The sequence below is a fragment of the Mastigoproctus giganteus genome, chromosome 12, assembly GCF_048544385.1.
Source record: "Mastigoproctus giganteus isolate SK-2022 chromosome 12, ASM4854438v1, whole genome shotgun sequence".
In the NCBI taxonomy this organism is placed as follows: Eukaryota; Metazoa; Arthropoda; class Arachnida; order Uropygi; family Thelyphonidae; genus Mastigoproctus; species Mastigoproctus giganteus.
In genome coordinates, this window is record NC_143586.1 from 113,101,056 (window position 1) to 113,115,328 (window position 14,273).

The following is a 14,273-nucleotide window of genomic DNA, read 5'->3' on the forward strand; positions in this document are numbered from 1 at the left end:
CTCATCGCCCTACGGCCTTCCTCGAGCTTCCGAATTATTCGACCCCAGGTAAAGCTATCCAGATGTTGTCTACTGGCCATTTCGTTGTCTGTGGCACTGTAGTAAACCAATCGAACGTCTGCAACAGTCATGCTCACCATTCGGTAATTTGCACGTAACTGCTGCTTTTATCTGAGCCTTCTCAACACGAATTCAAATTTTTGCATGTGCATCAGCCTTCTACTGAACGGCCACAGTTATGCAAATCGTCATAGGCTTTTTCGTTTGATTTTGTGGTTGTAACCTTTAGAAATAGTGTTGGTCTTTAAGTTTTGCACACCAGCGTATCAATACTAGCAATATATCGCAAAGCGAACACCGCAAATTGATATTAGCAATATTTCGCCAATTGAAAACCATTGGTGATAGTTGCAATATATTGCAACCAATATGACGATATATACTTCTTGACTGACTAATAAGGTCAATTAATTGCTTCTGGTAAGCTCACTCTTATTGGAATGAAAGTGTTAATCAGAGGTTGGAATACATGGGGGCGGCAGTGTGGTGCAAGGTGGTACAAGTGCAACACACTTGGGTTTCGAAGTAATACACAATATTTAATAATTTTAATAATTTTTTGAAACATTAAAACAATACAAATTCTCCAAAAAAAAAAACCGAAAATATTAATTCATATAATTTATCAAAACAAGAACAAAATTAGTCAAACCTGACTTAATTAAGATATTGCATGTATTTGAAAATTTGGTGAACAAAAAATGTATTCCCGCCTGCATCACCTTGCAAAATATCCTGTCGGTATACCCTTGAGTTGGAACTGTTGATTTGAGCGTACGGCGGCCTTCAATTAGTTGGCCTTAAAGTAATATGGTTTTCCCCTCCTGAAGCCATGTTTTTCGTACAACAGGGGTACTAAATGGCCTGATTATGAAATACACATCAGGATTACTAACCGTTCCGGTCCTGGTTTATCGCACGCTTCCCTCTATAAAAAAAAAAAAAAGTGCAGCCAATATCAACCCACTCCAGGATGGAAGCCTCCTCAACAATTCATGCTGAGGGAAATAAACAATAATTCAGCAGTCAGGGGTTTGAACCCCCGTCTACTCAAAGAGCGTGTGCTATTGCACTCGCGCTTGACCACTCGGCTACGGAGGTCAGTGCTTCCCTCTATATGCTACTTCAATGTCACAGAGATTCAATGGTTGCATGATATATAATGTAACAAACTAAGACAATGGCATCAGAAGTCCGTTTATAACTACAAAAAAAAATAATAATAAATAAATAAAAAAATAAAAATAAGAAGCAAAAAAAAAAAAAGAAGTAAAAATTTCTTTGATGTGTGGCAGCACAAGTTTCGTATCCTTTTAATCAATGCCACATGGGAGTGAGCGAGTGTTGATAAAAGTGTATAAACAGTAACTTGATGTGTTGTATAAATATATCTTATAAGGCTATTGGCACCCAGTAGTAGTAATTTTTCCCCAAGCAGCTAAAATTCTGTATTGATTGAGTAAAAAATAAATTGAATGAGACTAATATGTCTTTTAAGTAAACATGTAAGATCAGTCTGTTTTTTTTTTTTTTCCCCTTTCTCTCATTCCGTTTTTTTTTTTTTTTTTTTTTTTTCCCCACGTGAACATATATGTTTATAATTGATAAGACAATAAAGGAAACAGATTTCCTTTGAGAATTATAAGTCGTCGTCTTTTTCAGCTGTTAATCTACAAAAATGATATTTAGTAGCACTGATGTCCTTTCAACCCTTCAACTTAAAAGGCTCTCCGAGCACAGATACAGCTCTTCAGGTTCGACCTTTTTGGACCCGTTTCTTCAGCCCTACTGGAATTGGCTAGTTACTCAATTGCCTTTGTGGTTAGCCCCAAATTTAATGACAGTGTCCGGACTTGTTATTACGGTTCTAACTACTCTCATCTTAGTCTACTTTAGTCCGGATGCAAGACAGGAGGTAAGCACTTGATACTGTACCCTTGTGTTAATTTAAAGGATTAACTCTGATGCTTAGACTTAGGGGTTACATCCCCCACTAAATTAGAATTTCTTAAAATATTTTTATGTTTTGTAAAAAAAATACCACAATTATAATTACAAAAAAAAAAAAAAAAACTTGCCCTTTTTGTGTGCGTTTTAATTTAAATTTTTTATTTATTTATTATACTAGGCAGGCCAGGTCAAACTTTGCCAAATCGGCTGTATGTTTACAATAATATACAGAGAGTATTATACTGATCCATATTTACAGTTTACAGATATACTCCTGTAGAAAAAGTAATAAAGTCACAATCATGTATGATTGTGATTTTATTGTGACAGTCAGGTCTGAAGTCCAAAGCACAGAAATAGGTTGAGCAATCCTAATATATCTGAGCAGATCCTTCTTGAGGCACCAAATCTCTACTGACACTACTGGTGGCATAAGGTGCCATATACAGAAATTGCTGTAATAGGGTTTTAGGTGCATCTTCAACTAAGCCCATATTGCTCCATGTATAAATTCAAATTGAGGAAAGACAGATGTAGGATAGATGTGCGGAAATTTGCCTTTAGCCAGCGGGTGGTTGGTGGGTGGAACAGACTTCCATCCCTTGTCGTGGAAGTTGATAGCCTAAATAAGTTTAAGGCTCAGCTGGACAGGTATTTCGAACGAACAGAGGGGTGAAGTGGAAGTGGTTATTTTTATTTATTTATGTTACTTTTTTTTTTTTTTTGGCTGATGCTGCATAAGCTTGCTTTCTTGCATCAAATGCCTCTACTAATGCTAATGCTAATGCTAATGTATATGTCTGTCAATTGCATGTGTTCTGTGGTTGATTTTCTGTTTTGCTGGACGAAAAACTCGAGTTTCTGTGAGTAAAAGCTGTTCTACCCTCGCCTGAGACCGACTACTTCAGCCACGTTGTGAAAAAGGCCCATAAAAATTCCTCATGTCATCAGCTCGACTCGAACTCAGGTCTTTTCCATCTGGTGAGGAGAGGACAGTAATTCTACCAACCATGCTAACCCATATACAGGAGCATAATATGAAGAGACACACCAGATTACACTAAAGAGCACAGAGAATCATAACCCATTGTCTCAGAATCCGTGATTCTTTTTGCAATATAATATAGAAATATGCAGTCAAATTTAGTTGGCATTATGAACAAAGCCAGCACAGATAATTCAGATGACTTCTCACCATGGACCAAGTTAATATTTCTATGTAACTTGGTTCAGATATCTCTTCTTGGTGAAGAGACATCAGACGACTTGGCACCACAAACTCAGTCAGCAAGGATTTTGATAAATTGCTATCCTGCATAATTTTCTCATTCATTTAATTTCCCAAATTGAATTTTTAGATCTGACTACAGTCCCATTTTATTTTTGAATAGTTAAAAATCCAACATAATAAATAAGACGTTCTGAATCCATTTTTTATTAAAAACATATATTTTTGATTAATTTTTGAAAGTGAAATTCCCTTTAGATTTATTGGCAAGCAAAATCAAATAGAAAAACATACATGCTTCAGCTTACTCATGCAATTGGATGGCAACTTGTCGAAACTTTTTCGTTTCATACCGCTGCTACATGAAATGAAACACGGCATTAATAGTTTGCTTCTAGGTATCACTTCAGTGTCACATAGCCTGAAAACATTACCAATTGGAGGAAGTACATGCAGAGGCGGACTGGATCAAAAATTCTTACCGGTAAAAATTTGTAGCAGCCTCATACCAGTGTTTATGGCCAAAATCACACTGGCCTCCATCAGTCTTCAGCCCACTGGGGTTGCCCCCCCCCCCGTAAGTATTATGGCCAGTCTGCCTCTGAGATCATTAGCATTAGTGGAGACATACGATGCAAGAAAGCAAGCTTATGCAGCATCAGCCAAAAAAAAAAAAAGCTCCGATTCACCCCTTCGTTTGTTCCAAATACCGGTCCAACTCAGCCTTAAATTTATTTAGGCTATCAACTTCCACAATAAAAGATGGAAGTCTGTTCCACCAATAAACTACCCATTGGCTAAATGCAAACTTCTGCACATCTATCCTACAACCATCTTTCCTCAATTGGAATTTATGCCCTCTCAGGTGATTATTCTGAGCAAGGAAGAATCCCATCAGCATTGAGCATGCTTAAACCATTCAAGGCTTTATACACCTCAATCAGATCACCTCACAGGTGCCTAGTCTCCAAACACTGTAATCTGCAAAACTTAAGCCTTTCTTCATAAGAGCAACCTTTGTTCCATTCACTAATCTTGTTGCCCTTCTCTGTCTAAAAATGAGGCCTCCACACCTGTATACAGTATTCAAGGCGTCACCTGACCATCGCCTTATACAAGGGAATAATCACCTTATCCCTGCTAGAAAAATTCCTGTATATCATTGACACGACAACCGCGAACTACTCTTGCAGCCTGTCTGCACTGCTCAGAAAACTTCATATCTTCCTGCACAATTACCCCCAGGTCCTTTTCATTCTCTACCATTGTCAATGTAGTACCACAGAGTTGATACGTTATTCTGGGGTTACTGCTTCCCATATGTAGCACTTTATATTTGTCAATGTTAAACTTCATTTGTGACCTCTTTTTCTCATTTGTGACCTCAACTTTTCTAAATCCTGTTGCAGCAGCGTACTGTCATTAGTGTCATTAACAATCTTGCCGACCTTCATATCGTCTGCAAACTTGGAAATGAAGCCTGATATATCATTATCATTTATAAATACAGAAAAAGCATTGGACCCAACACTGAACCCTGAGGGACTCCAGTAAAAATATTAGTCCACGAAGATCAGTGTCCATTGATTACCACTCTCCATCTTCTCCCACTCAACCATCCGTTTATCCATAGCAGTAATTTGCTTCCAATGCCGCCCTGCTATCAAAAGCCTTTCTAAGATCCAAATATATGATATCAAAATTATTCTTTTCATCCAGTTCCTTTGTGACTACATCATAGTATCCAATCAAATTGGTCAGACAAGACTTCCTCCTAACAAACCCATGCTGTGTCCGAGCTATAACTGAAGCCTTGTCTAGATGATCTTGCAGTGCTTCTTTAACCAGTGCCTCCATTAATTTCCCTGGAACAGAAGTTAAACTAACAGGTCTATAATTACTTGTGTCGCCCTTTGATGCTCCTTTGTGAATTGGGGTCGCATTTGCACATCTCTAGTCCACGGGTACCTCCCCTGAGTCCAAGGAAGCTCTGGTGATTATGGCTAAGGGTTTGCTTACTTCCTTTCAGCCTCCTTTAATATAACTGGATAGATCCCATCCATCCCAGTTGCCTTTCTTATGTTTATCTTCAACAATTTCTCCTCCACTTTCCTTTCAGTTATTACAAAATCATCTAGCTTACTGCCACTTTGCTTTCAGTTATTACAAAATCATCTAGCTTACTGCCGGAGTGGAATTCACCTCTGGCATTCCCCTCCCTAAATAACTCCTCATGTGTGAATGTAGATGCAAAATACTTATTTAGTTTGTTAGCCACCTGAGCAGGGTCGTCAACAGTTGAACCGTCGATATCCAGTGGTCCAATCTGATTCATCTCCTTTCTTCTAGAATTTACATGCATAACATTAGCATTAGTAGAGGCATTTGATGCAAGAAAGCAAGCTTATGCAGCATCAGCCAAAAAAAAAAAAAAAAAACCCCACTTCCACTTCACCCCTCTGTTCGTTCAAAATACCTGTCCAGCTGAGCCTTAAACTTATTTAGGCTATCAACCTCCACCACAAGGGATGGCAGTCTGTTCCACCAACCAACCACCCGCTGGCCAAAGGCAAATTTCCGCCCGTCTATCCTACATCTGTCTTTCCTCAATTTGAATTTATGCCCTCTTAGGTGATTTTTCTGAGCTAGAGGAAGAATCACATCAGCATTGAGCATGCTTAAACCATTCAAGGCTTTATACACCTCTATCAGATCACCTCGCTGGTGCCTAGTCTCCAGACACTGTAATTTGCAAAACTTAAGCCTTTCCTCGTAAGAGCACCCCTTTGTTCCATTCACTAATCTTGTTGCCCTTCTCTGAACTCGTTCGAGCAGCTCTACATCCTTCTTGAAATGAGGCCTCCAGACCTGTATACAGTACTGTAGCTGTGGCCTGACCATTGCCTTATACAATGGAATAATCACCTCCTTATCCCTGCTGGAAAAATTCCTGTATATCATTGACAATACTCCATGAGCTACTCTTGCAGCCCGTCTGCACTGCTCAGAGTACTTCATATCTGCCTGCACAATCACCCCCAAGTCCCTTTCATTCTCTACCACTGTCAGTGTAGTACCACAGAGTTGATACGTTGCTCTGGGGTTGCTGTTTCCTATGTGTAGTACTTTACATTTGTCAATGTTAAACTTCATTTGCCACCTCTCAGCCCATCTGCTCAACCTTTCCAGATCCTGTTGCAGCAGCATAGTGTCAGTAGTGTTCTTGACAACCCTGCCAACCTTTGTATCATCTGCAGACTTGGACATTAAGCTTGATATACCATCATCAATATCATTTATAAATACAGAAAACAATAATGGACCCAACACTGAGCCCTGAGGGACTCCACTAATAACATTAGTCCACGATGAGCAGTGTCCATTGATTACCACTCTCTGTCTTCTCCCCCTCAACCACCCCTTTATCCATAGCAGCAATTTGCCTCCAATGTCACACTGCTCCAATTTGTGTAGCAGTCTTCCATGTGCAACAGTATCAAAAGCCTTTCTAAGATCCAAGTATATAATATCAAAGTTATTCCCTGCATCCAGTTCTTTTGTGACTGCATCATAGTATCCAATCAAGTTGGTCAGGCAAGACTTCCCCTTAACAAAACCATGCTGTGTCTGAGCTATAGCTGAAGTCTTGTCTAAATGATCCTGCAGTGCTTCTTTAACCAGTGCCTCCATTAATTTTCCTGGAACAGAAGTTAAGCTCACAGGTCTATAATTACTTGTGTCTGCCTTTGATCCTCCTTTGTGAATTGGAGTCACATTTGCACATTTCCAGTCTATGGGTACCTCCCCTGAGTCCAAGGAAGCTCTCATAATTATGGCTAAGGGTTTGCTTACTTCCTTTGCTGCCTCCTTTAATATAACTGGATAGATCCCATCCACCCCGGGTGCCTTTCTTGTGTTTATCTTCAACAGTTTCTCCTCCACTTTACTACCAGTTATTTCAAGATTCTGTAGCTTACTGCTAGAGTTGAATACACCTCTGGCATTCCCCTTGCTGAATAACTCCTCATGTGTGAATGTCGATGCAAAATATTCATTTAGTTTGTTAGCTACCTGAGCAGGATCATCAACAGTTGACCCATCAATATCAAGTGGACCAATCTGATTCATCCCCTTCCTTCTAGAGTTTACATAAGTAAAGAACTCTTTGCTGTTTTTCTTTGCATCCCTTGCCAAGGATTTCTCGTAATCTGCCTTCGCCTGCCTAACCTCCTTTGTAACTTGGTTGCATATCAACTTGTATCTATCATAGGCTTCTGTGTCATGTGTTAATTTGTAAGTATCCCATGCATTTTTCTTCTCTGCCATATGCCTCATTAGTTCATCTGACATCCATTTTGGCCTAAACCTTGAACAATATTTCTTAGTTGGTATGTAAAGCCTAGTAGCTTCCAAGATCAGTTCTTTGAATGCTTCCCATTTTGAATTTGCTGTTGGTAACATCATCAGTTGGTCCCACTGTATAGAATTTAAATACTGTCTCAGTCCATCGTAGTCGCCTTTACGGAAGCATTAACCCTTCCCTTTACCCCTAATGGTAGTTACCTCTTTCAGTAAATCCCACTTCAGCACACTGTGATCACTGCCACCTAGTGGTTCATTTACCTGCAGATTCTTAATGCATGAAGAATCACTGCTGATAATCAAATCAAGAGTATTACTCCCTCTAGTTGCCTCCCGAACATGCTGATGTAGAAAACAATCATCCAATAAATCCACAAAAGCCCTGCTAGTGTGAGAGTAAATAGCCCCTAAATTCCAGTCAATATCTGGGAAATTAAAATCTCCCATTATAAGACTCTCTGATTTACTGGCCCACTCTATTTCCCTGTACAGTTCCTTATTATACTCATCAGAGTCATTAGGCCTATAGCACACTCCTACTCTCAATTTTGATCTCCCATTGCTTATGTCACACCAAACTGACTCAACACTGCACTGTCCAGCGATGTCGACTGGCTTCACTTCCTTGGTTTTTATGTGTTTCTTAACTAATAGCATAACCCCCTCCCCCCTTTCTATCCTTTCTGTAGACATTGTACTCCTCAAATTGCAATTCTGCATCCCTTATATCTGTGTGACACCACGTCTCTGATATCCCAACAATATCTGCCTTTGATGTTTTGAGCAATACCTCAAATTCATCAAATTTATTTACTAAACTCCTAGCATTGGTGTACACGCAAGTATACCTGCACCTGTTTCTATTCTTAGCTACCCTAACACAACCCATGTGTTTACTTGTACCGCAATGGCTCCCAGCAGTCTCTGAAATACCATGCATCTTGTTTTTCAGGCTTCTGGTCATTCTAATAGAAGCAGTGCAAGAATCTCTTTCACCTCTGCCAGTGGCTACTGTCAATCTATTGGTCTTTGTCTCCCCCCAAGCTAGCAGTTTTCCGACCCACCTAACACTGCCTCGATAGCATCAGCAAATATTCTTGCACCCTTTCTATTTAAGTGTATCCCATCCCTGTAGAAGCAATCTCTCCTGTTAACAAGTACAGTCCAGGCTGAAAAAAATTCTACCCCTTGAGCCTTGCACAATCTTTCCAGGGGCGAATTGATCGACAAGGCTCTCATCATATACTCCCTCCTATCGTGTCTGGGCAGAATTGCAGACACTTTCAAATTCAACCCTAATTCTCGGCTTTTTTTCAACAGTGACCTGTACTTGTTAAGTAATTCTGCCGGTCTCCTACTCTTAATATTATTAGTTCCAATGTGTACAACTATATCACTTTTTGTGCCCTTAAAAGATGATATTCGCTCTACAACGTCATCAACCTTTGCCCCTGGCAGACATACCCTGGTCCTGTTCCACCTATCTTTTTTACAAAGCATGTTCCCCGTTTTCCTGACAATAGAGTCACCAACAACTACTAGTTCCTTCGGGACCAGCGCATTCTGCCTTGGGGGTTGTCTCTGTGTCACGCGATGCCCAAGTGCAAGCTCTGGCGTTGATGTGGGCAGCTGAGAGCTTGATGGGCCCCTCAATTTAGCTTCTTCGAGGGCATCCACCCTGTCCTTCAAGCTCTCATATAGGCCCACAAGAACGCCGAGTTGTTGCCTGATATCGATACACTCCTTGCATCGCGCACACACAAAGACATCCCCCTTGGCAGTATCATGTCCCGTACCCGATTGCTCTGCAAACATCAAGCAAACAGTGCATTTTATAAGGCTGTGAGTCAGAGGACAACTGCCCCCCTCAGTTCTGCTCTGAGCCACAGCGCTTCCATTAGCTTGAGCCTTTTGCTTTGCTGCTCTGGTCTGAGTCATGATTTTATTAATTAATTATGTTATGTTATTAATTATGTTAAATATAATTAATTATATTACGTTTGTAATCTAAGTAGTTATATGTATACAATTTAACTGCTAACGAAGTTCAACTAACACTATCTAGTACGGCATACAACTATCGTATCACAATGGCGGGAAAAGTACGAACGGTAGCGGAGTTGAAACACGTGGAAACCTTTACCGATACTTTTATGCAATTACAAGGCCGAGTAAAGAATAAATACACCAAGTTAATCAGAAAATCACAAAATAATGTTATACTACTAAATTTAAATCAAAAGTTTTAGAAAAACAATAATTTCAAATCAATAAATAAGAAAAATCCACTTAGCGGCTTGGAACACGACCGTCTCTAGTAGCCTCAGACCACTATATAAGAACTCTTTGCTGTTTTTCTTTGCATACTTTGCCAAAGATTTCCTCATAATCTGCCTTTGCCTGTCTAAGCTCCTTTGTGACTTGGTTACAGACCAGCTTATATCTATCGTAGGCTTCCATGTCACCCATTAATTTATATGTATCCCATGCATTTTTCTTCTCTGCCATATGTCTCAATAGTTCATCTGACATCATTTTAGACCTAAACCTTGAACAATATTTGTTAGTTGGTATGTAAAGCCTAGTAGCTTCCAAGATTAATTCTTTGAATGCTTTCAATTTTGAATTTGCTGTTGGTATCATCATCAGTTGGTCCCACTGTATAGAATTTAAAAACTGTCTCAGACCTCCGTAGTCACCTTTACGAAAGCAAAAACCCTTCCCTTTACACCTGATGGTAGTTAGCTCTTTGAGTAAATTCTTCAGCACACTGTTATCACTGCCACCTAGTGGTTTCTTTATCTGCAGATTCTTAATGCATGAAGAATCACTACTGATAATCAGGTCAAGAATATTACACCCTATAGTTGCCTCCCGAACATGGTGATTGTGAAAACAATCACCCAATATATCCACAAAAGCCTTGCTAATGTGTGAGTGACCAACTTACAAATTCCAGTCAATATCAGGGAAATTAAAATTCTGCATTATAAGACTCTCTTATTTACTGGCCCACTCTATTTCCCTGTACAGTTTTTTATTATACTCATCAGAGTCATTAGGCCTATAACACACTATAACTACTCTCAGTTTTGATTTCCCTGTGCTTATGTCACATCAAACTGACTCAACACTGCACTGTCCAGTGATGTCGACTGGCTGCGCTTCCTTGGATTTTATGTGTTTCTTAACTAATAGCATAACGTCTCCTCAAATTCCTATCCTGTCTGTCCTTCCTGTACACATTGCACTCCCGAAATTCCAGATCTGCATTCCTTATATCTGCGTGACACCACGTCTATGATATCCCAACAATATCTGCCTTTGATGTTTTGACCAACACCTCAAATTCATCAAATTTATTTACCAAACTCCTAGCATTGGTGTACACGCAAGTATACTTTCAACTGTTCCTATTCTTAGCTACCCTAACACAGCCCATGTGTTTCCTTGTACCACAATAACTCCGAGCAGTCTCTGAAATCTCCTGCACCTTGTTTTCCAGGTCCAGGTGACAGCAGCTTGTTGTCAATAATTATGTGAGTGATGCCACTCAACATGTGCATATAATTAGGCATAACCTGATTTCCTGTTTGCATGATAGTTAACAGAGATTGTTAATATTTTTGTTGGAGAAATTAAAACATTTTCAAAAACAGCTATTAGAAGGTTCATCTTTGTGGATGGAGTATATCAAGAGTGCTAATTTCTGAAATATTGTTTGGGAACTTGTTAACCCTATACACACCACACAGGGTTGAAAGATCAGGTAATGAATAGCATGGGGTTTGTTAAGGGAAAGTCTTGTCTGACAAATTTTCTTGGATACTATGATGTGGTCACAAAGGAACTCGATGCAAAAAATAATTTTGATATCATAAACTTGGATTTCAGGAAAGCTTTGGACACCGTTGCACCTGGAAGACTACTGTACAAATTGGAGCAGTATGGTATTAAGGGTAAGTTGCTACAATGGATAAAGCGATAGTTGAGTGGGAGACAAGAGAGAGTGGTAATCAATGGATACTTCTCTTCGTGGACTAATGTTATTAGTGGAGTTCCCCCGGGTTCGGTGCAGGGCCCACTATTGTTTTGTCTATTTATTAATGACATTGATGAAGCTATATCAGGCTTAATGTCGCAGTTTGTAGATGATACAAAGGTTGTCAGGGTTGTTAATAACAGTAATGGCAGTGTGCTACAGGATCTAGAAAATTTGGGCAGATGGGCTGAGAAGAGGCAACTGAAGTTTAACATTGACAAATACAAAGTACTGCATATGGGTAGGAGTAACCTGAGAGAAATGTACTAACTGTGTAGTACTACACTCTAGGAAGTGGAAAGTGAAAAAGACCTGGGAGTAATTGTGCAGTCAAATATGAAATTCGCTGAGCAGTGCGGATGTGCTGCCAGGCCAGGTCATGGTGTCTTGTAAATGATATATAGGAATTTTGCTAGCAGGGACAGGGAGGTGATTATCCTGTTGTACGTGGCAATGGTCAGGCCACACCGAGAGTGTGTACAGGTCTGGAGGCCTCATTTTAGGAAGGATGTAGAGTTGCTAGAATGAGTACAAAGAAGGGCAACAAGATTGGTGAGGGGAACAAAGGGGTGCATTAGATGACTTGTAACCAGAACGAACCCAGTCAGATCTGACATTAGAGATTGTGCAAACACTGCAATCTGACTTTGAATGTGGCCTGATAGTCATTGCCAGACATGCAGGTAAAGTACCATGGAGACTGCTGCCCTGCTGGGGTATTAGTTTTAGTATTGGCAGAATAATGTAAGGAAGCAAGCTTATATGGTGTTAGCCAAAAAGAATTTTTGTACATCTACTCTGCAATCCTTTTGCAATTTAAATTTTGTCTTTCTCCCTTATGTGTCTAGTCTCAGAAAGAGTAAAAATACCATTATTGTGTTTCTATTCAATCCTTTAAAAGCCTTAAACACTTCATTAGGCCGCCATGCAGCTGCATAGTTTCCAGATGCTGTAGTTTACAGTACCCTTTTAAGTTCCTCCATATTTATAGAGGAAGCCCTCAAGGAGCCTTTAAAGTCTGTCTGCACTGCTTAGAGAACTTTCTCACATTTCCCAGTTACCCCTAGGTCTTTTTCACTATCGACTACCTTCAATTAGGTGAGTAATCCTTCTACAAATGCTATGTTATTCTACAATTACTGCTTCTCAGGTCGTCATCTTGCATTAATCAGTATCAAGCATCAATTCTCAACCCATCTTTATGAAGTGGCATATATGATTAATTTGTGCCTTGCCTAATTTTGCATCATCAGCAAGCATAGACATTAATCTTAAAATGCTTGCATTAGTATCATTAATAAATATGAAAAACAATAAAGGACACTACTGAACCCTGAACCTAACACTGAACCCTGTGGTATCTCATTCATTATATGAATCTGTGACGAGCAGTTACCATAACTGCTCTGTCTATAACCGCTCAGTATCTCAGTAACTGCCCCGTAATTCCACATTGTTCCAATTTAAACAACAGTCATTCCAGTGGAACAATACCTGAATAGTATATGATGTTAAACTTATTCTTTGCATTCAGTTCCTTTGAGATGACCTCATAGTAGCTAATTGGATTGACTAAACATATGCTCCTCTTAATCCCTGCTGGAATTGCCTTATAGCTCTATGCTTGCCAAGGCGATCTTGCATTACTTTCGTTATTTTCTTTAGCACAGAAGTCGGACTTAACAAATCTCTAATTACTCTCAAAAGGCAAAGTAAGTAATTACTTGCTTTGCTCTTTGAATTTCCTTTATGTAAAGAAGAGAGATTTATACATCTCTGGTTTGTGCTGACATCTCCTGAATCAAAAGATGTGCTTATTATTATAGCTAATGATTTGATTACCTCCCTTGCTACCTAATTTAGGTGCCTCCGTAGCCAGGTGGGTAGGAGCAGCAGTGCGTAGCACACGCTTCTTGATTAGACCGGGGTTCGAGCCCGTCACCACCAAATACGGAGGATCTGGAAAGGTCAGGGAATGACCACCGCATATCCCCGGAGCAATGTGGCCTTAGTTGCTAATGCTCCTAAAAACCAAAAACAACAACAACTACAGCTACCTAATTTAATATAATGGCATAGATCCTATTATCCCCAGGTACCTTGTTTATTTTCAGCTGACCCTCAATGTGGACACCTGGATGCAGTGATGCTGCTGGCCTTCCAGATTTGCATCACTCGGGTCAAATACACATTCCTATCTCCAAGTTTACATCATAGTAATCCAGTGTGTGTGTGTGTGTGTGCGCAGCCATGTGCCACGAACCATGGAAATTCAGAAAGGGGATCTTTTGAGTGAGGGGGGCTAGCCCTAATACACCACTTTGACCACTGACAAGATGGGAGGTTCCAGATTGGCCCGACTGGGATCAATCAGTGGTGGTTCTTACCGCTAGGGTCAACTGCATTCCAATAAGTCTCCTTCCCTACAGTCCTGGAATGGGATTCAGACTTACTAGAAATGTCGGTATGATGCTCTAAGTGAACTTGGCATCCTATTTGTGTATGCAGCAACTTCTAGTTCATGAGTGGGTTTCTCCTTATAAGGCTCCATGGTGGGCAAGCACTTAGGGTATCAACTCTCATGAGTTGATGCCTCATTTTACTCTGAGTAATTTAAATTCATCTTCTTCT

The 14,273-nt window shown here is 39.9% G+C and overlaps 1 protein-coding gene across 1 annotated transcript in view; it reads left to right on the forward strand.

The window, feature by feature from the left end:
- The first annotated feature begins 1,659 nt into the window (after positions 1-1,659).
- LOC150077348 (cholinephosphotransferase 1-like) overlaps positions 1,660-14,273 on the forward strand; it is a 246,098-nt gene continuing 233,484 nt past the window's right edge. The window contains exon 1 of the mRNA XM_090386825.1: positions 1,660-1,975. Coding sequence (XP_090242951.1) covers positions 1,739-1,975 — 237 coding nt within the window. The 5' untranslated portion in view covers positions 1,660-1,738. The remainder of the gene's footprint in view (positions 1,976-14,273) is intronic.